General features: G+C 40.7%; 1 protein-coding gene across 7 annotated transcripts in view; it reads right to left on the bottom strand.

Annotated features, from left to right (window-relative positions):
• Positions 1-263: 263 nt before the first annotated feature.
• SNX31 (sorting nexin 31) overlaps positions 264-26,056 on the bottom strand; it is a 65,877-nt gene continuing 40,084 nt past the window's right edge. For 4 of the 7 annotated variants that reach the window (XM_054019596.1, XM_054019590.1, XM_054019595.1 and 1 more), the window contains 10 exons: positions 22,068-22,178; positions 19,040-19,130; positions 15,292-15,379; positions 13,773-13,842; positions 12,528-12,620; positions 11,574-11,777; positions 11,041-11,148; positions 9,116-9,193; positions 6,984-7,040; positions 264-690 (listed from right to left, as the gene is read on the bottom strand). In XM_054019596.1, the coding sequence (XP_053875571.1) occupies positions 595-690; positions 6,984-7,040; positions 9,116-9,193; positions 11,041-11,148; positions 11,574-11,777; positions 12,528-12,620; positions 13,773-13,842; positions 15,292-15,379; positions 19,040-19,130; positions 22,068-22,178 (996 nt within the window). In that variant the 3' untranslated portion in view covers positions 264-594. The remainder of the gene's footprint in view (positions 691-6,983; positions 7,041-9,115; positions 9,194-11,040; positions 11,149-11,573; positions 11,778-12,527; positions 12,621-13,772; positions 13,843-15,291; positions 15,380-19,039; positions 19,131-22,067; positions 22,179-26,056) is intronic. The other 3 variants (XM_054019593.1, XM_054019592.1, XM_054019594.1) reach the window with 3 other exon arrangements.

Genomic DNA, 26,056 nt, shown 5'->3' with positions numbered 1-26,056 from the left:
TCCCTTCCTCTTATGCCAGGAAGTACATTAACAGCTGCATTCAGCAACTGTTGCAGTCTCCAGATCAGCATTAAGTGAAGCTCAGTTAGAAGCATGGGGGCATTGTAGTAGGCTCACTGCCCTTGATAAGGAAGAGCATAAATGACCATGGCAAGGTATGTATCCAAGGGAAATGGGTGGACCTCCCAAATAATCCAGAGATGGCGACACTGAGCTGCATTCAACCACTGTCACAATATTTAAACCAACACTCAACTAATTAAAACTTTATATTTTAATGCAAAATAAAATTCTCAAGCTCTAACATTTCAGTAGACTGTTTTCTATTTCAATTTTTTTTAATTTCAGTTATAAAAATACACATATATAAGAAATGTGAGATGTTTTTATGTTGCCCTGTCTTCACTTTTTCTTCAAATTTGTAGCAAGTTCTAACTCCAGGGAGTGGTTAACTGGATCTTTAAAACTACAAGATCAAGAATGTTATAATTGTCAAGGAATCAGAAAAATGTATAAGGTATTGTTAAATTGAAGACTATTTTAATATAATTGATACTTTGCAACATATTTTTATAGGCAATTCTAAATAATCTATCACAGATCTTCCTCTCTTATCTTCTCAAAAACACCATCCTCTTTATTTGGTCTAACCAAAATCCTTTTTCTTGGTATAAAACCAGAGTGAGCTATCTGCAGAGAAACAAATACACAGTTAAATACAGTAAGAGCACACAAATCACAGTAACCAAAAAAAACCAATAGACATTCAGCGATAAGTATGAACATTAATGCAACTAAAAAAAAGCTTATCAGACATTATCCTATTTTATTGATGCAATGGATGGCACTTCTAGCTCAGCATTTAGGAGACAGATAATTGCTTATTGGAGCAGGAAACTGTAATGTTTACAGTAATGTTTATTTCAATGCTCTAATGATGGGACAAATTGGGACATTTGGGGCTGCTTTTTATTGGTGTTATGCCTGAATAATAATGTCCCAATCCAGCAAATACTTACAAGCATGTGCTTAACTATGTATGTGAGCAATTTTATTGAAGTCAGTGGGAATACTCACATGCTTTAAGTTAGACATGTGGGTTTGACACTTTATACCCCAAAGCAACACCCTGAAACCCCCATATTTACCATGGTGATATAATTATGATGTGTTTTGTAAAAGTATGCTTTGTGAGGTATCTTTTAAAAGTCTTAATCTGTTGAACATTAATATCCTGTTAAATTGTATGTGCTATCATTGTAAGTGGAGTTATGAAGTTTTGCTATATATATGTTACTGAAATATGTTGTGAAGTTGGACACACCCACAACCAGTCTTTCGGGTACAACAATGGTGCAGCCAGAAACTGATGGCGGCCCATTAAGAGGAATACACACAATCACAAGGATTATCCAGGAACTGTATAAAATGGAAACCTCTCGGAGATAGCACGTACACAATGGAGGTTGTTTGACTCACATCATAGCAAAGGATCTTTCCAGCAAGCTAGAAGAAGCTGTAAAAGGGGGAAGTGACATCATCATTTGGCCTCACTCCTCCACAACTCAACACCTGGACGTATGTCCAGAGAACAAAGACTGAACTGGGAAGGTGGTCCCAGGTTGAAGGGAGTTTCCAGCCTATGTATGGAAGATCTGTGACCAGCTTGTATTGTCTATCAGGGTGAGACCCTGCTTGATTCAAATCCTGTTTAGTTTACAGAACTCAGATTGTGGTTTTGCTTTTTATTTCTTACGTAACCAACTTTTATCTGAATGCTTACAATTTATAATCACTTAAAATCTCTCTTTCTGTAGTTAATAAATCTGTTTTATATGTTTTACCTAAAACATTGTGTTACTTGAAAACTGAAGGGAAAAGTGCTCAGGAACAAGGGCTTATGCCAGTCCTCTCCACAATGAGGGAGGAATGGACTGGGGAATAAACTTACACTGGTCAGGCTTCTGACCAAGGCAAAACGGTACAGCTCTAGGTTCCTAGGCTGGGGAGCTGGGGGGAGTTAGCTAGAGCCTCTCTCTTGTTAGTTCATGGGTGGCTGGGAGAAGCATTTGTGTAACTCAGCTGGATGTGTCGCTGCCTGTGAGTGCAGGACCTGGAGGGACCTGCAGCTTGTCACAGCATCACAGTGTGACAGGGAGCTCAGATTGGTAAGACAGACAGCTCAGCAGTACCCCAGTTCCAAGTTGCACCCTGGGGAATCCATCACAGTGGGCAAGTGTTTGCAGGACTGGGGCCTACATAAAGTAATTATTTATATCCAACCTTTGTGAATGGATGCATTGCATTCTGCTCTTCTTCTGTCCTCAAAGAGCCATCATTGTTCTAAGCTTTCAGTTGGGAGAACACATCTCTTCCAATAGGTGATGGATACTACTTCAAACTCTCCCACTACAATGTCACCCAATTCCTCTAGTGTCTAAGTTTGCATTTAACATGGGCCTGCCTCTACACTAATGTGACATGTATTTGTAGATTACTTTATCTGGAGAATTTAGAGCATAGGTTTTTCTTTTATGTGTCTTGCAAACAGCTGAAATCTTGAGTTACACATTAAATACATTGTTTAAAGCAATGTATAAAAATGTATGTTATATAAATTGTGGCAACCTTAGTTTTCTCTATCATCTGTACAAAATTCTGTTTATAACTTCACCTAGCAGTAACACATTAGTTATCTCAGTTCCCTTGTTCAGAGATTCCTCAAAGACTCAGGGCTAGTGTACACTACAGAGTTAGGTCAACATTAAGGCAGCTTATGTCGACATAATTATGTCAGTGGCCCCACTACAGCTTTCCTCCCACCGATTTAAGTGCCGTACTACACCAAAATAATTACTCCGCCTCTACAAGAGGTGTAAGGCTTATGTCGGTATAATTAGGCAATGCAATGTCTACACAGACACTGTGTCCCTCACATTGGTGGTCTTGTCAGTGGGGAATGGGGAGAAGGGGCACAGCCTGCTGGAAGCCCATAAGCCAGTGGGGTTGCCAGGCTCCTGGCAGAGAGCTGCCAACAGAGCTGAGGGACCGGGCTTTCAGCTCCCCACACAGCCTCTCTTAGGTTGGTGGAAGCACTCCTGGTGAGGAGACACACCCTCAACCCAAGAAGGGTAGTGTGGACATGCACCACCACAGTAATTACTGCGGTAGCTGTAAGTTGACCTAATATAGGTCAACTTAGGTTTGTAGTGTAGACATACTTTCAGTCATTCTAAACTTGTCTAGATGTTGGAACATTCCATAACATGGCCTCACTGTATTTATGGACTGCCTATCTACTGCCTGTCAACCATTGTTTTTATTTCCATCCAGCGGATGATTCTTGAACTTCCTATTAATTTTTTTTATAGCTGTACTGTATAATCTACAAAACAGAGACTCTTTATGGGCTATCTTGGTGGTCTAATAGTAGCATCCAAGAGGCGGCAAGAAAAACCAAGGTCAGATTTCTTGTTCCCATGAGTAGACAAAAAATACCCAGAAATAGTTCTCTAGAGATTATTTTGGGTAAACACTGGGAGAGTGGTTCATTAAACATCCATCCCTCCTGGGCAAAGGGGTTAAATTCAGCTGGAGCTGTCTGGAGTGGAGCTCTGGTAAATATTTTCAAATCCACAGGTCAGAAGCCCCAAACCCTGGGGCTCCAGGAAATACTCTGAGAATTTACTAGCTAGAAGGAAGATCAGCAAGGTGTTTGATCAAGATGGTAGTGGTGAAAGTAAATAGAGGCAGCCCAAGCAACTCTCTCTTTAACCTAAAAAAACCTGTTAGGGAAAGAGTAATTTTTATGCAAGGTTTTTCAAGCATCTTACCAAGTGATATTAAGGCTTCAACAGGGGGGGGTGGGGTAGGGAAGCCTCAAGAACCTTAACATTGAGATGTGTAGGAGACGTTAAGAGGTTCAACTGAATAAGATTGAATCAAATTAAATCTTTATTGTCTGCATTTTTGATAATGTAACAGTGCATTCCACAGACAGGCTGTCCAACAATCAATTCCCTCCTCCCTCAGGTTGTTAACATTACAGAATATTTACACTGCAAATTACAGTCTGGTGTCTTAAAACCAGAAATAAAGATTGAAGACTTACCCCACTGGTGGTCTTATAGCTTAGAGAAAGGATTTTGAAGTTTAGGCAGAAAGTATCAGCATCTCATGTAAAGATTCAATAAAATGGCTAATATTGTAGATAAAAATCAGCTCAAGCAAGCACTTGGATCTAGCATAAGTGAACAGTTTACTTTTTAGAATTCACTATGAGTGACATTCACTGCAGTACAGAGAGCCCTCAAGATCATATGCACCTCTTAAGCTGCATTTAAAGCTTCTGTATAGGGTCTTGTGTGGACCTCTGTACTGGAGTAAATGTCACTCTATATGTTACCAATGCTAATAAAGTAGGTTGGATGAGAAGTATGTTAGAATCAGAAGAGATGTCTCTCAAATGGACCATTCCACACAATTGAGAAAAAGAAGAAGTGCAAAAACTCTCACTTCTAATGATGCACCAGACGAGGCTATTGGCTCAAATTCTATGGTCTTTTCTCAATCATTACAAGCATTAGGTGAACGATTGACAGTGAACGATCTATTCAGACAATTTAGTTCCCTTTTTCCATTGACAAGTTATCTGCAAACAAATGTGGATTTTTACATAGGAATTGCAATACTGGAGCAAACTAGTGGTTCATCTAGTCCAGTAGCCTGTCTCTAACAGTGCCCACTACCAGATACCTCAGAGGAAAGGGACAAGAAACCTCTCACAACAGACAATCATTGAATAATTTGCTCATGGAGGAAAATTACTTCCTAATTTCAGCACATTTAGTGGTTGGTTAATAGCCCTTATACATCTATTTTTCTCTTGGTCTTATCATCATGTGGCAATGAGTTCCATAGGTTAACTCTGCATTGTATAAAAAGGACTTTTTTATTAGGTTTAGATTTGTTACCTTTCAATTTTTATATTTGGATCTTATTCAACTATTGGTTTAAGTGAACATATTTTAACCAATAGGTGCGCAAGAAGTATTAGCCATGAATGATGCTTTGAGCAATTACTACATGTAATTTGTTATATGCTCTATGTGACTGTGAAATTTTCTTGAATTCTTTTTACTTGATTGGGAGTTATCTAATCAGAGAACAGAAACAATACTATGTGAACAAATAATCCTAGTGAAATACTTGTTTGAGTATATAACTTGCACAAACATTTGCCAATGGATACACATACATAGACAAGTATGAACTTTTGCTTTCCACAAACATTCTTGCAAACAAAAAATTTCTACTCATGCAAATATTTGCAAAAAGCAAAAAAACCAAAACCCAACTCCCCTTCCCCCCGCAAAAAAATACATGGGTGGGGTGTGGGGTGCCCTTAAACCCATCAAAGCAAATTAGCATTTTTATTTAAACAAGATTCAATTCCTGTATTTGTCCAGCTCTGACACTTAGTCAATTAAATTTCCACTGAACTCAATGGGAGTCCGCCCAGGTAAGGAACCCAATGGTCTGATCAAACAGCATTAACAAGCAAAGCTGTTTGCAATTATGTTTTGTTTATACAATTTCTCACTTTGATAGAATATACCTGTGTTCACTTCCTACATTATTGTTTGTACAAGGTATGCTTTGTGAAGTATCATTTAAAAACTCAATGTGCTGATCAATAATATGGCAAAATGCATGTAGCAGCATTATATGTGAAGTTATAAACATAAGTTGAGATCATGATTAAAAGTATGTTTTCCAGATAAGTCTGGGGTTTGGCCAAACCAGTTCCTCAGAGACAAAGGGCGAGCTGATGCCTCAGCCAGGTGTAAACAAAGCTGATGAACCATTACCTACTAAGAGGCCATTCTTTGGCAGGAAGGGGTGGGAGAAGGGGGGCAAAAATCTACATCTTAGCAAAGAAAGAGCATGGAGTTTCCTTCCACGCAGACTGCCCATCATCTTGCTCCCAGCTGTAAACAGTTCTCAAAGTGGGGGACAGGACTATAAAAAGAAAGGGCAAACACCCCTTCTCTCTCTCCCCTTGTGTGTCTCTAGTTGCACGTAAGATGACAAAGGAAAACAGCCATTGCACTTGGGTTGGAAGGGAAGGTCCTGACCTGAGAGTTTGGCCAGTAATCTGCTGCAGCATATGGTGACAAACTTTGCTTGAATCTAATATCATTTGTTAAATTAGGCACCAGTAAGCAGTTTCTCATTATTTTTCTCATAACCATTTCTGACTTTTACACCTTATTACTTATACTCACTTAAAATCTTTTTGTAGTTAATAAGCTTGTTTTATTTGATCTAATACAGTGTGTTTAAATTGAAGTGTTTGGGTAACTATTTAAAATGATAAACTGGCATATTATTTCCTTAAATGAATAAGAGACTTAATATATTTGTGCTATCCAGGAGAGGGCTGGGCAGTACAAGACATACATTTCGGAGGGAAGATCTTGGACTGGGGATATGTTCAGGTCACCCTGCAGCGTAACTATTGCTATAAAGAGCCAAGGTGTGGCTGGCTGGCTGCAGAACACACAGCCAGAGCTGGGAGTGACTTACATGCTGGAGGCTGTTTGTGAGCAGTCCAGGTTGGAGGCTACAGCAGCAAGGCACTATAATGGGCACGGATGACAACTACTCAGGGCTTGTCTTCACATACAGCACTGCAGCTGTCCCGCTGGAGCACTTTAGTGAAGATGCTCCTACGCCTACGCGAGAGCGTCTCCTGTTGGCGTAGTTAATCCACCTCTCCGAGAGGTGGGAGCTATGTTGATGAGAGAAGCTCTCCTGTCGCCATAGCAGTCTACACAGGCGGTTAGGTCGGTATAACTATGTCACTCAAGGCTGTGGATTTTTCACACCACTGAGCAACATAGTTATACCGATACAAGTCTGTAGCGTAGACCTGGCCTCAGTGTGGATTGTACCTCGGTATGTCACACTCACTCACTGACCTGACTTTGTTGGACGCTGGATTTTTTACTCTTCAGGGATTCAGGCATCTCAATCTGCTACACAGAGTAATGAAATTTAAAACACAGTAAAAACGCAAAGAAAACAAGTATACAGACAAACCATATTGGGCCTGGCCCAGTTTCCATTGAATCCAATGGGAGCAGGAGTAGGGCATTAGTTCATTTATTTACACTTCCTTAATTCGGTTCAAAATCACTATAGCTACTAAATAGTAGTAGCAGCAGCATCTGAAAATTAGCCTCACTGCCACATTTAAAATGTTAGCATATCTCTACTACAAATAACTTGGGGTTTAAAGATTAAGTCAGTTTCAAATTGGTCTCCATCTCCATTTACCCAATGTTTGTTTATTAATTGCTTAAAACGGAACATAGAAGTCATTTGTTGCCTTCCTGTTCACTTTAATGAGCATGGCGATATCATAATCCAAGTACTAATCTGGCAGCCCACATGCATTCTCTTCCTTTCACTTCTTAAAGAAAAAGAATTGAACATAACAGCTGTTCTACAATACCATCAAATTTCAGGATGTCAGCAAAGGTATTGACATTTAGCACTCAGTCACTATAGCTAAGACCACCATAGAAACACCTATTGTGGGATAAGTATAAAAGTAAAGATTAATTTGGTCAAGGAGATATATATATATAAAAAAAGTGTGTGTGTGTGTGCGCGCGCGCGTAAGTAAAGAAGGCCAGAATCAGCAAGTAAAAAAAGTCCATGAGAATAAGTAGTAGTAGTTGTAGTGTGGGAAGGATGTATGGTTCCAAAAGTAACTAATAAAATAAAGAGCTCTAATAACAAGACAAACTGTCTTAAAAGAAACAAGCCTATACCTTCCCATTGTTCTGCTGGTAAAAAAAAAAAAAAAAAAAAATAATGGAGATATCCCATCTCCTAGAACTGGAAGGGACCTTGAAAGGTCATCAAGTCCAGCCCCCTGCCTTCACTAGCAGGACCAAGTACTGATTTTGCCCCAGATTCCCAAGTGGCCCCCTCAAGGATTGAACTCACAACCCTGGGTTTAGCAGGCCAATGCTCAAACCACTGAGCTATCCCTCCCCGCCAGCAAGGAATGGCGGGACAAGATAAGAAAGGAAAGGCCTTGGGAAGAAAGAAGGCTGTAAATCTTATCTGGATTAAGACTGGAAATAAGGGTGAGCTGTCTCAAATTTGTTTTTAGCAGAAGTCAGTAATTGGCAATGACATCACTTGTTTGTTAAAGGGTATAAAAAGTAAACTCTTAAAAGGGTTCATTGCTAATACAGTACCTGCCTGACCACATTGAGCAAACCAATATGGGTCTAATCACTCCTGGGTTTAGCCCATTTGAAAGTATCTTAATCATATGCTTATAAATGTTTTGTTACTGTTTGGATGTAGTAAATTGCTTATTAGTTAGGCTTTTAGGCATCTTTATAGCAACTGCATAAACTACCATTTGGCCTTTAGATTTCATAAAAAGAATTTATGGTTACATTGGTGTTTGGTGCTTTCCCATATTAATAATTTCAAATATTATGAATAAATCTAACACCTATAAAAGATGTTCCTGTTTAAATTTAAAAAAACATTTGAGGGCAACAGGGAACTTTCTGACTATTAGCCTTTTTACTTTTTAAGTTTACTAAACTTCTCTCTTTTTAAAAAAAGGCCCTTTCTGTCTCTGTGACTTTTTCCAAATTTCAGACTGATCACTGCAAACATGGTGAACAAAATATCTTAGCAGAAAACAAAAATTCAGACAGGACCTGAATACAGCAAGTGAGGGAAGACACATAAGTGTGGTTTGTCATGTGTGATTAAAGCTAGAGGGGGATAGAGAAAGACTAACATTAAACACCATTACGACAAAAGATCATCTTTGAAATCCAGATCACAATATTTTTTGCGACATTTCCACCACCTTGGCAATTCAATCTACAGTAAAAATACTGGAAGCTGCAAGAGCCTTTTCTACACTGCAGATGCCACTGATGCAGCTGAATTGATGGTAGCAGCAATGGAAATTTCATTCCCATAAAAATTCCCTAGCATAGACAAGTGAGAGTTGCTGGCCAGCTGCCATATACTTGAGCACCAAGAGATGCGGATAGATTGCTTTGCTCACCATTTCTTGGTCTCCTTTGGTTGTGTTCATCAGCTGTTCTGATATTATCTTTTTTAAGCAGCTACTCAGTAGAAATGCCTAAGTAGATAAACAGAATATATTCTAGTTTCTTTTGTTAAAGATTTACTCAACCCTATTTCCCCTCCCACTTTTCTTGGTAACTACTGAACTATTACTTGCCTAATCTGGTTAATTTTACCATGTGTTTAAAATATTTGTGCTCACCAAATTAGTTGCAATCCAATCTCACTGTGACTAAACCCTGACACCACCACTTAGAAAATTTAGGGTAGGTGTCTTTATTGTGGGTTCTGTACCACAAGTTATTCTCTTATCATTACCCCTATTTTGTGCCTCTAGAGCAGCTGAACTACATTCAAGGCTGGCTTAGGCAAATTGCATTGGTATTGACAATACCAAATTAAATAAATATAGTACCTACCATACTTCTAACACACCTTAGACTCAAATTTCTGAAGGGCTGAGAACCCAGAACTTCAACGGAAGTAAATGGGAGCAGCAAGTGCTCAGCACCTCTTAAATTCAGATCCCCTTGTGTCCACATGCAAAAGTTGTTGCAACAATGCAAATAGTATATATTTGACAGTATATTGCAATTGCTTGGAGCCAATCTCACTGCCATGGTTACAGTGGTAGTGTGAACTGAAAGCAGTGGGCATGGCGGCAGCACCACCAGTTCTATTGGGGCCGGATGCAAAGCCCATCAAAGTCTATAGGAGTCTTTTCATTGACTTCAGTGGGCTTTAGATCAAGCCCTGGGGTCCTCCCAGCACCTTTTCAGGCTATATTTTCTCTCTCTCACTTTTGAAGAAAGGGTCGCAGTTTTCCTACTTCCTGGAGCCTAGGGACAGCTCTAGTTAACAGATTCAGCAGGAAAATTAACAATGAGGGAATTTCAATTTGGCTGCTCTCTTCCCATAACAGTGACCAAAGTGGAAAGCCTCTTGGCTTGTGAATATGGGGGTGATTCATGTTCTTGTAAAACTCCGAGTAGCAGCAAAATAATGAGCTACTACATAAGTGGGTGGACAATACAGAGTCATACTGGAATGTAGAAATAATGCATGAAAAATTAAGCATTCTGATTTCACTTGTAAAGTCTTATCTGCTATTAATTTTGGCAGGTTTGGGGTGTGGGGAAGGAAAGGGAGGAGAGAGAAGGGGAAAGAAGAGAAACCGCTTATTTGAAGAACACACCATATTCCCTTGTTTGCTTTTTTTTTTTTTTTTTTTTTTAACAAAAGCAAAGCACTAGGGATGGGCCTGTAGCAAGACCCCCAGATTCCACACACACCCCTCAAAAAACCCTGGGTTTTTTCATATCCAGCTCTGAGTTTTGCAGCTCTGGTGCATAACTGTATATTGGCTACTTCTCTTTTTGAGCACCTTTTTCTTTGAACAGCAGCCAGAGACCTGATGAGTGAGGTGGGACAGTACTGAAGGAGGAAAAAGGGATTTTTAAAAATTATTATTATTTACAATATGCTGGTATAGATTTATATCTATCATGTACCTGTTTTTTATTTAACATGTACTTGTGTGTAATATTCATGTGCATCATCTACCATGTGGAAGATAGTGTCTAGTCGTTAAGCATTTCCACCACATTAAAATTTGTGACTATCCACTGGGCTAGTAAATAAAAAAAGAAAATTAACACCTCTGCATACCATTCCAGGCTTGCAGCCCAGTGCAGGGCAATTTCTTTTGCCAATCTCAACCCTCTCTCTGAGGAGAAGCATTTGAGCTCCCATGTAAGTCTGTCCTTAGACTGAACTGGCACAGACACAGCAGTTGTCTAGTTATAGGAGACACACACAAGCACTGAAGAGTAAATTCCAGCTCCAGTGGCTAGCAGCTTACTTTTCATCAAAGGCCTTTTTCTTTACTGCCCTGAAGCTAACCTGTTTTGTGTAAAAGACGATCCATCTCCATGAGTCCGAATCATTGTACTCGAACCTGAGCTCTAGGGTCTGCTCGTGTCCTTGGTCTTTTGGCTGTGTAATAGCGCCCTGAAGAGAAAGAGAAGAAACTGCCACAAAGAGGTATTAACTCAGAATCAGGGCTGGACTCTCCAGTCAGCCAGGTTCAGTTTGTGTGGCTTACAGGGCAAAAGTGAATTTGAAGCAGATTGAGATCTGTACTGGAAGAGTCCCTCTGTGAAGGGTGAAATCTCCACTAACATAAAGTTGACTAAGGTGGCTCTGCTACCTCATGTGCCAGTTCCGCTGTCCCACTCCACCTTCTAGCTTAGGGGAAGGCAGCTGAAGGTATGTATGATGGGGGCAAGGTATCTGAGAACTAGAGAGCTCTGACCGGCTCCCTGACAGCCTTGATCTCATACAGCCTTGATCCCTGACAGCCTTGATCTCAAAAGTCATTTTGAATTAAATGTGTTGAAATATTTAGGGAGCTGCAATGTCAACAAGGTACTTACTAGAAAAGTGACCTGCCAACACCTCACCCTGTTGATCTTGAAGCTGACTTCTTTGGTCTGGTTACTAGGTAACTTTATGCAGCAGCTAATCTCATTATTTCCTACATGAACAGCAGCAGAACAGCCTACTTCTGGATAGTCACAGGTGCAGGGATCAAGCTGTATATATCCATAGTGCTGCACTTCCTGAACCAGCTCTAGAACCTGCATCAGAAACACAGAATCGGAAAGTGATGAAATATAGTGTCCTACATGATCTTCTGTACAGAGGCAGTTGTGATCTAGTAACTGAGCAAGGCACAAGGAACCAAGACCTGATTTCTAATCACAATTCACTGTGGCCTTGAAGTCACCTCTAGACCTGGAAAAGTTTTTCCATCTGAATTTTTTTTTTTTTTTGGCTAAAAATGCAGATTCAGTAACACCAAGCCATCTTGCGAATTGGTTTAAAATTCACTAGTTGTTTCAGTCAAACCCCTCTCTCCCCGTCCTCCTCGCCATCTGAAACAATGGAAATGTTTTATTCTGACATTTTTTAAATTAAACTCTTTTTTTTGCTTCAGAAAAACGTTGTTTAGAAATTTCCTTCACTTTTATTAAACATTAACAGTGTTTAATAAATGCTCATAATTGAAACATTTTGTTTTGGAGTGAATTAAATGTTTAACCCAAAAAATTGTCTTCAATTTTTTGGAATTGCAGTGAACCAAAAAAATCCATTATTCACCCAGCTCTAGTCATCTGGTGTCTCTATCTCAATTTATCTGTAAAATGGGTCTGAAAGGCACCGGGGGGGGGGGAGGAAGAGGATAAATATGGAACTTTATGATGCCATTTTTAGAGTCACTTTTCAGAGAAAAACCACATTAAATATATGTGGCTGCAGCCTCAAGGGTCTACATCCTGAAATATATTCTCTCAATAGGTTTATATCATTTTAAAAGAGCACTTTACCTTCATTTTGTTTGCCGCTTTTTGTAGCGATTCCAGTTTCTGCATCTGTCCATCTGTGGGTTTGACCCAATTTTTCTCAATTTCCTGCAGTGCCTTATTTAGAAGAGTTAGTAAATTTTAAACTTAAAAATGGGGGGGGCAGGGGTATTTCCATCTGCCCTTTACTGTGGGAGTGGGGAAGATATCCCAACATCTTTTAAAACACGTGCTCAGATTTTTGGACAGCTGCACACAACTTTTAGTCTACTCAGCTCTTAGTCCCTGCACCAAAATGGTTTCTAATTCAGCGTTGCCCAATGTACCTGCAAGCCCCTGACCTCTGGTTATGAAAAGCAGTAACTATCGTTACTCTGACAACCTGCTCGTTTGCTTGTGCAGAACATGACTCCAGTACACAGAGAAAATGTAACAACACATGGAATGATGGGGCACAACTACCAATTTTAAAAATAAAATGAGCAAGCAAAAATGGTAATTAATCATGACACTGAAGGACCTCCCAGCACAATATAGTGGTAAGGACATTGGAGCCCTGTCTACACTACAGCTTCCACCAATACGATCACGGGTGGAGCTGCACGAGGGTGAATTACAACCGTGAAATTTGTTAACAGAGATTGCTTAAGACAATGCACATGCCAGGTTTGAAGCCTTTTGCGTTGAGTTCTCAATAGAAAAGGAGGAGAGGAAAAGTTATTACGGATATTTATTTTTTTCTACCTTCAGATAAAACAGAAGAAGCCTAGTGGAGTTTTATGAAATCTTCCAAAAAAAATTAACCTCTGGGCAGACTACCAGGAGACATTTTAATCCTCAAACGATTTTTTTTTTTTTTTTTTTGAGAAAATGGTAAGTAGTGGAAGTGTTCAGAACGCTAGTGTGATCTCAGCCTTAACACCACTAGCACATAATAGGACTTACATATATTGCCATGAGAAGCAAACGGACCAATGTCTAAATAAATCCCCTGTATACATGGAATAAATTACTTACACTAAACAGAATTTGCAAACTAGACAGTGTTATTTGTACATGAAAAAGTCTCATAGAACAAGCTCATCCGTAGTTATTTCTTTTGTTTTTAAATAAGAAAAAAAGAAAAAAAACATTAGGATAGAAGTACTTGGCCATACTTAATATTCAGATAACTTGCAACATTTAAAACATAGCTTTTACATTATGAAAATGGAAACGCATTTTGGGAATTAGCTTTTAGAAGTATCAGGAGTTTTCTTCTTTTGTTACCTGCATATAGAGTAAATTCACTGAAGCTCTACAGTCCATTAACATTTTATCAAGAGAGGGATCCATATACCTGACAAATGCAAAAATATTAAACATTACATTTCTAAGCACAACAATTAGCATTTCCATTCAGCAATAAATATGCACTTGGGAGTATAACCAAACAGTAATAGATACAGAAAGATCCCACTATTCAAAAGTAATAAAAGACAGCAATATGTCACATCTTTGAAATTACACATCTGTGAAGTATGTAAAAAAAATTACTCTTTACAGCATTGTAGCAAATGGGGGGAAGGATAGCTCAGTGGTTCAAGCATTGGTCTGTTAAACCCAGGGTTGTGAGTTCAATCCTTGAGGGGGCCATTTGGGGATTGGTCCTGCTCTGAGCAGGGGGTTGGACTAGATAACCTCCTGAGGTCCCTTCCAACCCAAATAATCTATGATTCTATGAAATAGACTGCAGTATGAAATAAATTAAATTGCTCCTCTGCTTTTATCACAATAATATGGAAAACAATGATTTAGAATCCAAGTATTAAAAAACTCCATTTAATATTTCTCTTGCATGTGTCTAAAACTTAGGGCTTACCTACACCGGGAAGTTTAGTGGCAGAACTATAGCAGTACAGTTATACTGTACAATACGAGTGCCTTTTTGTGGTTTAGCTTACGCTATTTCCAATACACATAAGCTAAACCACAAAAAAGCACTCAGACTGGAATAAGTGTCCACACAGGAAGTTATAGCAGTATAACTGTACTGCTATAGTTCTGCCACTAAATTTCCCTATGTAGATAAGCCCTTATAAACTGGAGAATTTAACAGAAGGGCTTATGTATGCCAAGCTTCAGTCCAGTTAAATTTAAAATTGACAAGTTACAAGTGTCTGAAAATATTTTTATATAGCTCAGTGACAGACACGTAAGCATAGTGGCACTGCTATAATTCAGGTCTTTTGTGATCTAATATTTAGCAATGAGATCTTTAAAGACAATTCCCAAAAAACAACCTCCTCCATACACACTGCAATTTGCAGCTCAGAACCCCCAGTCCTCCCATTTTTCTTGTAGGAGATACAATGCTGAATATAAAAAACAAACAAACAAACACCATTAACTAAAGAAAAGAAAATAAGTATAAAAGGTTTCCTTTATTGGTGGCTTTGGCAAAAAAACAAAAACAAACACAAAAACCAACAACAACAAACCATCTGTATCTATAGATTTTGAAAGTGTTCAAGAGTAACTGGCTGATTGCAATAGTGGAAATTCCATCAACAACTGTTACAGGATCATATAAACTGGTCAGTTCCAACATTACACTGAGAGGTCCAAAGACCAGCAGTTAGGAAACATTATATTCCTTACAAAAAAAAAAAAAAAAAAAAAAAAAAATCAGCTGTGTGTGTTATGCTCTCAGGCCAAATACACAGAATTTAAGTAGTGAGGATTCTCTTTTCTAGTACATTTATAATTTTAATGCATCTTCCAAATTTCTCTTCAGCTTCCAGCTCACCATTTTCTGATCCCAATCTTACAGTCTGACTCTTTCATACTCTGAAGACTCACGTAGGGAAGTTCAAATTCTGCCACTTTTTTCACCACTGGGGACAGGGCAGGTAGGAAAAAAAAAGGAGAGACAATCAGCCTGATTGGTTGAAACCGCACTGAAGCAGAACGGCTATTTTACTATTTCAGTAAGTGCTCCATGACAACATATGTTATGTAAAAGAAATGATAAAAAATGGTAGGTGACAATCATGTTGATTAGACACTCCCCACCCCCACCTCTTTACCTAATCTTTAAGGAGCAGTATACCAGTGTCTCCTTATTCTGCGTTATACTAATGCAAGGAGTGCAAGTAAGGAGGCCTAACTGAGAAATCAAGGAAAGGAGATTTAAGTTAGTATAGATCTCAAATAACGCTGAGCAGTTAGGGGCAGCTGCAATTATGGGAGGCAAAATAAATGTTTTGTGATTCGGATGTACACTAATAGGGTTGTGGCACTTTAGGTTATTCATTGCTTGAATAAAACAGAAGACAAACCACTATCACTAAAGTGCAGTAAGGAATACAAGTCACACAAGAGGTGACTGCTTTCAATAAGAAGTTTTCCAAACATAAAATTAAGGGCCTGATCCTGCCAGTGCTTACTCCTGTGCTTAGTCCCTAATTCAGCAACGTACTTAAACGTGTGTGTAACTTTAAGCATGTGAGTATTTAGGTGTTTCCTTAAGGTGGTTTGACTCTGGGGGTTATGCTGCAGCTTGGCAGGTTTTATCATCCATCACTGATTGACGTGTGTGTGTGCGCGTGTGTATATATATTTGAAAGCAGTTTGTACACGTACTTGGAGAATTCAATATGTCCATTTTTATAAAGTTTTAAAGTAAATAAAAGTGCAATATGTGGAAAATTTATTCCAATATGCTATGTATTTTTATACAACACAATTCAGAGATAAGTTAATTTGTGAATATGTCAAATAGTATATAAACAAATACACTTAACTATAAAACATACATCTTACCTAGATGTAAGATTCCAGGATTGCCCCTGGCTGTGTCTCACACTGAAGCCTAGAACTTCTGCTGAGTCAGTGTGAAGCAATGGAAACAGCTACAATCACGGTTGAGAGCAATTTTTGTTCAGAATGTCAACAGGTTGATAAGTGTGGTCTGTTACTGTCCAATTTTTAAGTTCTCAGCCACTTGGACTTTATGAATTACACTTGTGAAACAGTAAGGAGTGTGTCTATGCCATTGTTACACCCTTAATCACAAGACTCTGCTTTTCAGTGTAAACATTGTTTATTCTAGGAATACAAAACCTTTTGCTTTAGGAGTTTCTTGCAGACAGAGATCTCCTCAGAGCCCAGCTACAAACAGCCTTCTCTTGCATCAGCACATATTCTGAACACTCTAGGCCAGGGGTGGGCAAACTTTTTGGCCCAAGGGCCACATCTGGGTATGGAAATTTTATGGCAGGCCATGAATGCTCACGAAATTGGAGTTGGGGTGGAGGAGGGGGTGAGGGCTATGGCTGGGGGGGGCGGGCTCCGGGGTGGGGTGGGAGGGGGCTCCAGGCTGGGGCAGGGAGGGTGAGGTGCGGGGGGGGCCCCTCTGGGCTGGGAATGAAGGGTTTGGGGTGCAGGAGGGTGCTCTGGGCTGGGACCAAGGGATTCAGAGGGTGGGAGGGGGAATCAGAGCTAGGGCAGGAGGTTGGGGCATGGGGGGTAGTGCAGGCTCTGGGCTGGGGTGGGATGAGGGGTTTGGGGTGTAGGAGGGTGCTCCAGACTGGGACCGACAGGTTCAGAGGGCGGGAGAGGTATAAGGGGGTTTGGATACAGGCTCCCGGCCGTACTTACCTTAAGTGGCTCCTGGAAGCAGTGATATGTCCCCCCTCCGGCTCCTACACGGAGGCGTGACCAGGCAGCTTGCTGCGCACTGCCCAGTCTGCAGGCACCGCCTCCGCAGCTCCCATTGGCCAGGGTTCGGGGGCAGTGCCTGCGGACGGGGCAGCGCGCAGCAGAGCTGAGTAGGAGCTGGAGTGGGCACATGCTGCTGCTTCCGGGAGCTGCGTGGAACAGCCCCTGACCCTGTTCCCCAGCTAGAGTGCCAGAGCGGGGTAAGCCCCAGACCCGCTCCCCAGCCAGAGCTTGAGGACTGGATTAAAATGTCTGCCAGGCCGGGTACGGCCTGCGAGCCATAGTTTTCCCATCCCTACTTTAGGCCCTGCAGTAGCTCACTCAGTGTGCTCCCACCCTATTCTTAAAGGGGCAGCTCCTATTTCTCTTATAGAATTTCTATCAGCATTAACAAATATATACACAACAAATATTTTTATATTTAGTAATTTTGAATATGACTTTATAAAACATCATCTATTCCAGGGACCTCATATTGTGCCAAGAGTCCTAGACCATTGTAATATCAGACGTAATTAGACAAATCACCACCCTAACTCTACAGCTAAATTTGCATGCAACAATTTCATTGGTTGTATGAGGGAGAATGCACTGATTGGTTACTTGGCTCAACTGCCACACACGCAATAGCACAGACTTTCACCTACTACTCATGTAATAAAAGCTGGGGATTCCACACTCAGCATCACATTCATCCTTCCACATCCATAAAAGCAAGACATAGTCAAGACAGAGAAATGATAAATAAAATAACCATATGTAGTGAAGTTTAGCAGCGATAGTTGTATTACAAACCCATCAAGGGATTGAACACCTGTCATGATCCTAACACCCAGAAGTCTTTCAGCCTTAATCTTACATACATTTAAAAAAATCTAGATCACTGTAAAAGGTACTTCTACAGCACATTTTTTTGTCTATGGACCTGAAAATACTTCCAGGAGATTATCATCATCACCATTTTGCAGACTGGAAAACTGAGGCAGAGAGAGGTTAAGTGACTTGTCCAAGGCTACACAGAATCAGTAACAGAGTCAGGTAGCAAATTCAAGGGTGAAATCCTGACCTCACTGAAGTCAACAAGAGTTTCGCCATTTACTTCAATGGGGCCAAGATTTCAACCCAGATCTGAGTCCCAGTCCCGGGTTCAGTCCACTAGATTACAGCTGCCCAAATGGAGGGAGGGGCAGAGGGCATATGTGTATCACCAGCCCATATTGGACAAAAAACACACAGTACTCCAAGAGCCTTCTACATTTTGTGAGCATAGAGAATCACACCCTAGATTTAGGGCACATCCAGTTCCATCACTGTTATGACCTTTCTATGCTTATCAATTAAAAAGTGAAATAGTGGAATAAGAGGGCATAAATGAAAGCAAATTAAGGACTTCATTTTATAAGGGGCTAGAGGGGGAAATCTTCCAAGTGTTCAGATCTGAGTTTGAGATTACATAAACAGTTTTTACTTCAAAGTATAACCATTTGCAGAGAAGCCTGAAATAAAGCCAACCTAGCTCAATATTTACCAAAATAACCCACACAATAGTGACCAAATTACTATATGCCTTGTAAATTAAATGCAATGCAAACTGTGCTTATAGGCAAAGTCCACTATGCTATAGATAACCCCAACCCACCTGTGATCCTCTGTTCCTCCCTCGTGGTTGCTGGGCTACATATAGAGATTCAAAGGCTGGAAGTTCATCAGCTAACAGCGATGAGTCTTATAGCTTAAGTAGCATAGAGTAATGCTTTTAGATCCAGAAAGCCAATCCCCACTGGCAACGGCCCACCCAGGGGTGCATTATGTGACACATACTGCACATGGCTTACCAGAGAGAACTCCATTGCTGTGATCTTGAATAAAAAATAAGCTAAAATATCCTATTAATTCTCTTGACAGCCCCATCTTGTATGAGACAACCTTAAAAACAAAAAATGAAAAAAGGAGGTCACCTATGCATCCGATCATGAATTTATACAAGGTCTGGTCTCCAGCCATTAATGCAGTTTCAAAAAAAAAAAAAAAATGTTTTTTTTTAAACTGCTCCTTTATCCCTCTAGGCAGAAGCAGCCGTTAAGACTTAAACGTCAACCCTCCACATTCTTGCTACTGGCATCTCATGAGAAAGAAAGACCTACCTAGCTTGACTCTCAGAAGTAGATTCTGTTTTGCTATGGCCCCTTTATGCCACCCGAAAGATGTAAAGGAGGAATGGCCCCCAGCCCTGCTGGCAAAGAATGTAGGAACAGTCCTGTGCCAGTCCCGCCCCGCAACCTCAAGTGCGGGACGTGTGACAAGGAAGGGGTGGGGCAGGGAGAGGAATGGAAAGTGTAGGGTGGAAGAGGAGCTGAAAACACTCCACTCTGCCTATTTTCTGCTTCAGGCATCAGAAACCAGAGCTTAATTTAAAGCAGCCAGAGCCTACCCCCACCATTCCCACACTCAATAGGTACCACAGAACCTCCTGGGCTCACAGGTAAAAGAGTAAAAAAGGTGCCTCTTTCAATTATGAGCAGCCCATTTGATCAGGAAGTCATTGAGATGCAACTACGGAGAGGCAAGGACATGAAAAAACTTTCACCAGGAAAATGATTTTTCCATAGTTTAGTTGCTGGGTGTCTGAGTTGGCAGAAGAAGCAGTGGGAGAAGCAGGACTTGTTTGGTCTGAACACAAGGTGGAAGTACAAGTTTTCAGAGCGCCTTTAGAAGGTACCAATTCTACAAACCCATCCAGTTGAGAGAGCTGGAGCATAATATCACTTCCCCCCAACCCTCACTTAGAGCACTAGAATAAATGTTCAGAGGCCCAGGCAGAAAAGACCCTGACCAGGACTAACTTTCACCCTATATTTTCTTGACCCAAAGTCCCTATTAACTTGTTACCTGAAATTGCAAGGTGGCACTACAGAGTGTCAGAAACTCATCACTTAGTACAGCATCTCGCAGTGATCCAAATGAAGCACCTACTTCTATTCAACACACTTCATAGAGCTACCCAATGTGAAACATTCAGTTGGTATTGAGCTTAATTTTCTAATTCTTGGATCAAGGCATACCCCAGTGTACATTACTTCAAACCCCTGTAGACTCTACGCTATTAATTGGGAAGCTACCAGGGGGAATGTGGTGAGAAATATATAATGAAGAAAGCTCACACATGCCCCTAAGCCTGTCCCATGCTAACGGGAATCAAAGAACAGGCAGCATTTACAGTGCCAATGAATTATCAGAATCATTGCTGTTTGCCTATAGTGCCATAAGTGTACATGGCACTTTATTGTGAAGTGTACCCAAAGTACTACTGCACAAAGAGTGCACCGGCTTGAAGAGGATCTGGCCTTTAAACAGGACAAACAAGGGTATCAGAACAATATGCACGAGTGCTTAGATAGCAAGATATTTTTATGGAGAGATGGGATTGAAGATGCCAGTGACGAAGAAGGAAGCTACCGTCATGCTGATATAAATCTGAAGGGTACAGTATCGCCTCACTTAAAGTCGTCCTGGTTAACGCTATTTCGTTGTTACTTTGCTGATCAATTAGGGAACATGCTCGTTTAAAGTTGTGCAATGCTCCCTTCTAACGTCGTTTGGCAGCCGCCTGCTTTGTCCACTGCTTGCAGGAAGAGCAGCCCGTTGCAACTAGCTGGTGGGGGCTCGTAACCAGGGTGGATCGGCAGCCCCCCCACAAGCTCCCCCTATCAGCTCCCCGCTCCCCTAAGTTCCCTGTGCTGCAGCCACCCAGCAGGCTAACAATTGGTAGTTCAGCTGTCCCTCCCCCACTGCCATGTGCTGCTCCTACCCTCTGCCTTGGAGTTGCTCCCAGAGACTCCTGCTTGCTGTTCAGGCGGGGAAAGGGGGGTCTAATGTCAGGGTGCCCCTTCCCCCCACTCCTGCACCCCGCTTACCCCTTCTCCATATAGGGCAGGGAGGAGACACAGACGGAGAGAGACAGAGAGCCTGGGGCAGCAGCTGCTGTCCCAACTTCCTGATCCACTTAAAAAGACAATACACTTAAGAGTGGGTCAGCTTACTTAAAGGGGCAGTGTGCATCTCTCTCCCCCTCCCACACACAAGGTGTGTCTGTCTCGGTCTCCCCTCCCTCCTGTTTGTGCTGCCTTGATGAGAGGCTACATTAACAACAGGGAGTTAACCTTTGAGGGCTCAGCCGAGTGCTAGTTCATCATTTAGCAGCAAGGCATTCCCTGGGAAATATCCCTCCCTCTTCCACCCTCTAACTTCACCACCTCAACCAACCTTCACAATCATCATAGCTGTAAACAGTATTAAATTGTTTGTTTAAAACATATACTGTGTGTATATCTATATAATATATAGTTTTTTGTCTGTTGAAATTTTTTTCCCTGGAACCTAACCCCCCCATTTACATTAATTCTTATGGGGAAATTGGATTTGCTTAACATCATTTCGCTTAAAGTCGCATTTTTCAGGAACGTAACTACAATGTTAAGTGAGGCGTTACTGTATGTGCTTTTTAGATTAACTGATTTTCTTGTTTTGCAAGTCCTTTTTTTTTTTTTGGCAACTAAGCCGTGAAGAGCTCCAAAGGTAGAAAGAGGCTCAACAAACTTGAACATGATGCTTTTCAAAGGGGTGGGGGAAAATCGCTGTAGGAAGGTGTGTGGAATTCATTTCACTTGCATGATGTAGAACTGCTAGAACAACTTATCTACAGAATTAGTAAACAATGCCAAATGTATGTTTTCTTCAGGTATTCCCTCAAATAAGCATTTTTGCCTATGTCCTGCTAAAATATGAGGGAAAGCATCTCAACTCTTCACACACTTTTCCTTAAATTTAGCAGTTTCAACAGTATCCCATTTAGAAACCCATTACCTCTAGTACTCTTTCAGCAGTGTCCGATGTCTGGATATCAAGCTTAACATTCCTTCCATCGGCCAGGTAAACATCCAGAGAGGCTCTCTGTGTCTGGATCTTAAATGTATCCTGTTAAAGTGAAATATGAATGTGTTTTATTGCTGCCCTTCTTATTAGAGCCCTGCTGAAAAAGTGCTGGTGCTCTGCTTCCCTGTTTACCTTAGAGAAATGAACTGGACTATGGGGAAGAGACCCTACAGCATGATGAAGGCCTCGTCTACGCTTTACATTTAGCTTGACCCAGATACATCACTCAGGGGTGTGAAAAATTCACACTTTCAGCACCATAATTAAGCCAACCAAGCCCTGGCATAGCCGCAGTTAGGTGGACAGAAGAATTCTTCTATCAACCCAGCTACTGCTGCTAAGCAAGGTGGATTTCTTACACAGAGACAGCAAAACTCCTATCAGTGTAGGAAACGTCTACACTGCAGTGCTACAGCGACATACATGCAGCTCTATAGTTGTGCCATTATAGCCCCCATAGAGTTGACATGACCTGAGGGTCTGTAGGAGGGAAGGGGAAAGTACTGTATTGACTAGATTGCCACCCTTGTACTATAAAGCCAAAACCCAAGACAGGCCATGTGTGTTTAGAAGAATTATCCTTTCCCTGGGAAATTCCCGGGATTTAGTGTTACAATTCATTTTCCTTCCGAGGTGACACAATTTCCAGTGTGGTGTTGCCAAGACGAGGAAGGCTCTTTTGTCTTCCTCCAAGGCTGCAGATCTCTCTGCAGTTTGGGGTCTTCAGCTGATCATGGATAAGGGTAGACAGCAAGTTTTGGCTATGGCTACACTACAGCTTAAGTCGACATGAGTTATGTCGCTCGGGGTGTGACTTAGCCACCCCCCAACTGACAAGTTACACCGACCTACATGCCGGTCTGGACACGTTGGCGGGAAAGCTTCTCCTGCAGACATGGCTGCTGCTACTTGTTGGGGGTGGATTAATTAAGTTGGCGGGAGAGCTCTCTGCATCGGTGCAGCTACGCTGCTGTAAGCTCTCTAGTTAACCATACCCTTTCAGCCTTCTGTCTTCCTGCTTTGTTTTACATAGTTTGCCACTGTGACCAACAGGACAGGGATTGACTTGGATTTAAATCTTTTCTAATGGAGACAAATGTAGCACCAAAGAAATAGGCAATACAGTATGCTCAGACTACACAACTGTAAACACACACACACACACACACACACTATATATGATAATATGCACACTGAGGTATACAATAAAGAAAACCCATGAAAATACAGCCCAAATCTGAGAAAAGAACTATGAGGTCACTTATCTTATCCGAATGAGGAGGATGTATAAGGACCTGTTAAATAGGACTATGGGCAGAACAATTTGGATAGTGGGGGTGCTGAGAGCCATTGACCCAAACTGTAAACCCTGTATAGGATGGAAACCACCTCAAGCCAGGAGGTGCGGCAGCACCCCAAGTTCCACCACCTATGGCTAGGAAAACAAGCTTATGCAATTTAATGTTTATTTTAAAACATGGGCAGTTTAATATCCTGCCTACACTGTGTAAAGCAAACTGTTAACTACACATATATGTAAGGCGTAATATACACTACATTAATGGGTATTATGTGCATGGTATTAACATAATATACAAGTTTTGTGAGGTTATGTTAATTGAATGTATTAAGCTCTTCCATCAATTCTGTTCCCTTTTGCTAAATATCCCATAACACTTTGCAAAGCTGAAGTCAGCTTTGGCTCTAGCTGATATGAAATCTGTCAAAAGTCAAGATACATTTGTTCTATGTCCTAGTACAGGGACCTTCACGGGCAACTGGTTTGAAATGTAATATCCAAAACAGAGATAAGAAAAGTACAGAACAAAATGGCAAGTTAAGGAACTGTTACAAACTGGAGGGTTGGATTTTAGTGACAAATAGAGGGGTTTGTAACTTGTAAAACCACACTATAAATATACCTAGTTTAAATGCATATTTCCAAAGCACACCTACTATGTAAGGTGAACATGCTGTGAGATAAGAATTGCTTCCTGGAAGGAGGGCACGTGTCTTTTTTGTACTTTAGACAATAATTGGGTGAGAGTGGTTATTTGGTCTCGAACATTTTTAATATCGAATCACAAGTGTCATCAAAATTAACCAGCTACATATTAGCAACACAATCACATTGTGTGACCCAGTTACAAAACAGCAGCACCTGATTTGATTAAAACACAGCGTGGTCCTGTAGTGTAGGCAGAACTGAACCAGGCTCCCAAGCAATGCTGAACACCTGGTGAGGTTCAGATCATGGATTGTGGCTAAAACACTATTCAGTATTATCTACACCACAGGATTAAACTGGGTTTTAAGCACATTGAGATCTACTGTGTTGTACTTGCAAAAAGAACATGAGTACTTGTGGCACCTTAGAGACTAACAAATTTATTAGAGCATAAGCTTTCGTGGACTACAGCCCACTTCTTCGGATGCAAACAGAGTGGAATAAATATTGAGGAGATATATATACACACATACAGAGAGCATAAACAGGTGGGAGTTGTCTTACCAAGTCTGAGAGGCCAATTAAGTAAGAGAAAAAAAACTTTTGAAGTGATAATCAAGATAGCCCAGTACAGACAGTTTGATAAGAAGTGTGAGAATACTTACAAGGGGAGATAGATTCAATGTTTGTAATGGCTCAGCCATTCCCAGTCCTTATCAATCCTGAGCTGATTGTGTCTAGTTTGCATATCAATTCTAGCTCAGCAGTCTCTCGTTGGAGTTTGTTTTTGAAGTTTTTCTGTTGTAATATAGCCACCCGCAGGTCTGTCATTGAATGACCAGACAGGTTAAAGTGTTCTCCCACTGGTTTTTGAGTATTATGATTCCTGATGTCAGATTTGTGTCCATTAATTCTTTTGCGTAGAGACTGAAACCTGTGTTGTACTTGGGTACCACAATATGGTGGCTTTCCACAGCATAGACTGGATCCCTAAAGGACATGCTTGCACCGATGTACTTGCCTATGCAATTTTAAGGAAGCTCACACTGCAGCCGTTTAATTTACGCAAGTAATTGGACAAGCGAAAGTATGTGAGTAGCCAGCAAACTGGGCTGCAAAGGGAAACATCCCTACATACTTCATTCCTTCACTAAATTTGCTTGAAACCCACTTGCTCAGACAAGAGCTAGCCAGGTACAGGGCAAGATTCACCCTTTGGAGAGCTCCCTAGTTTTAGGATACATATAATAGATTCCAGACCTATATCATTTTTTCTTCTGAAGCTCAGTTTTCATCTTGAAACACTGCAAATATGTCATACTAAAAATACTTTTAAAACAGGAACCGTTGGAGGAGAATAACGTAAAAATCTAAGATAAATTAAAAACCCAGGACGCTCTCAGCATGCTAGGGCATAGGGATAAAACCAACAGTAGTTCAGTGTTCCAAAGCTGTCTTAGCCACTGACTTAGGAGACCAATAGAGTTCATTTGGAGAGCAGAAAATGTGCATGATCAAAACATCAGGTACGCTCATGCCAGTGGAAAGCAAAGGAGGCTCCAGACTTAGTGAAGTGCAGAGGTAAACCAACAAAAAGAGTGACAAAACAGAGGATTATTCAGCAGGGTTTCCTTATTTGGGAAGAGTCCAGGAACTCACTACTCCTATGTTTCCGTGCCCAATTTCAATCCCTCTACTAATGTTTATTATAATCAGAGCCCTGCACCTACTGCAATTCCACAGCTGGATAATAAATCCAGATCAGCAGAGTTGACTAGCAAAAATAAGTGTAGATTAATCACAGTTAACTCACACGATTAACTCAAAAAAATTAATTGTGGTTAAAAAAAAATTAACCATGATTAATTGCACTATTAAACAATAGAATACCAATGGAAATGTATTAAATATTTTTGGATTGTTTTTCTACATTTTCACATATATTGATTTATATTACAATGCCGAATACAAA

The sequence above is a fragment of the Malaclemys terrapin genome, chromosome 2, assembly GCF_027887155.1.
Source record: "Malaclemys terrapin pileata isolate rMalTer1 chromosome 2, rMalTer1.hap1, whole genome shotgun sequence".
In the NCBI taxonomy this organism is placed as follows: domain Eukaryota; kingdom Metazoa; phylum Chordata; order Testudines; family Emydidae; genus Malaclemys; species Malaclemys terrapin.
This window is presented reverse-complemented; position numbering and strand designations above follow the sequence as displayed.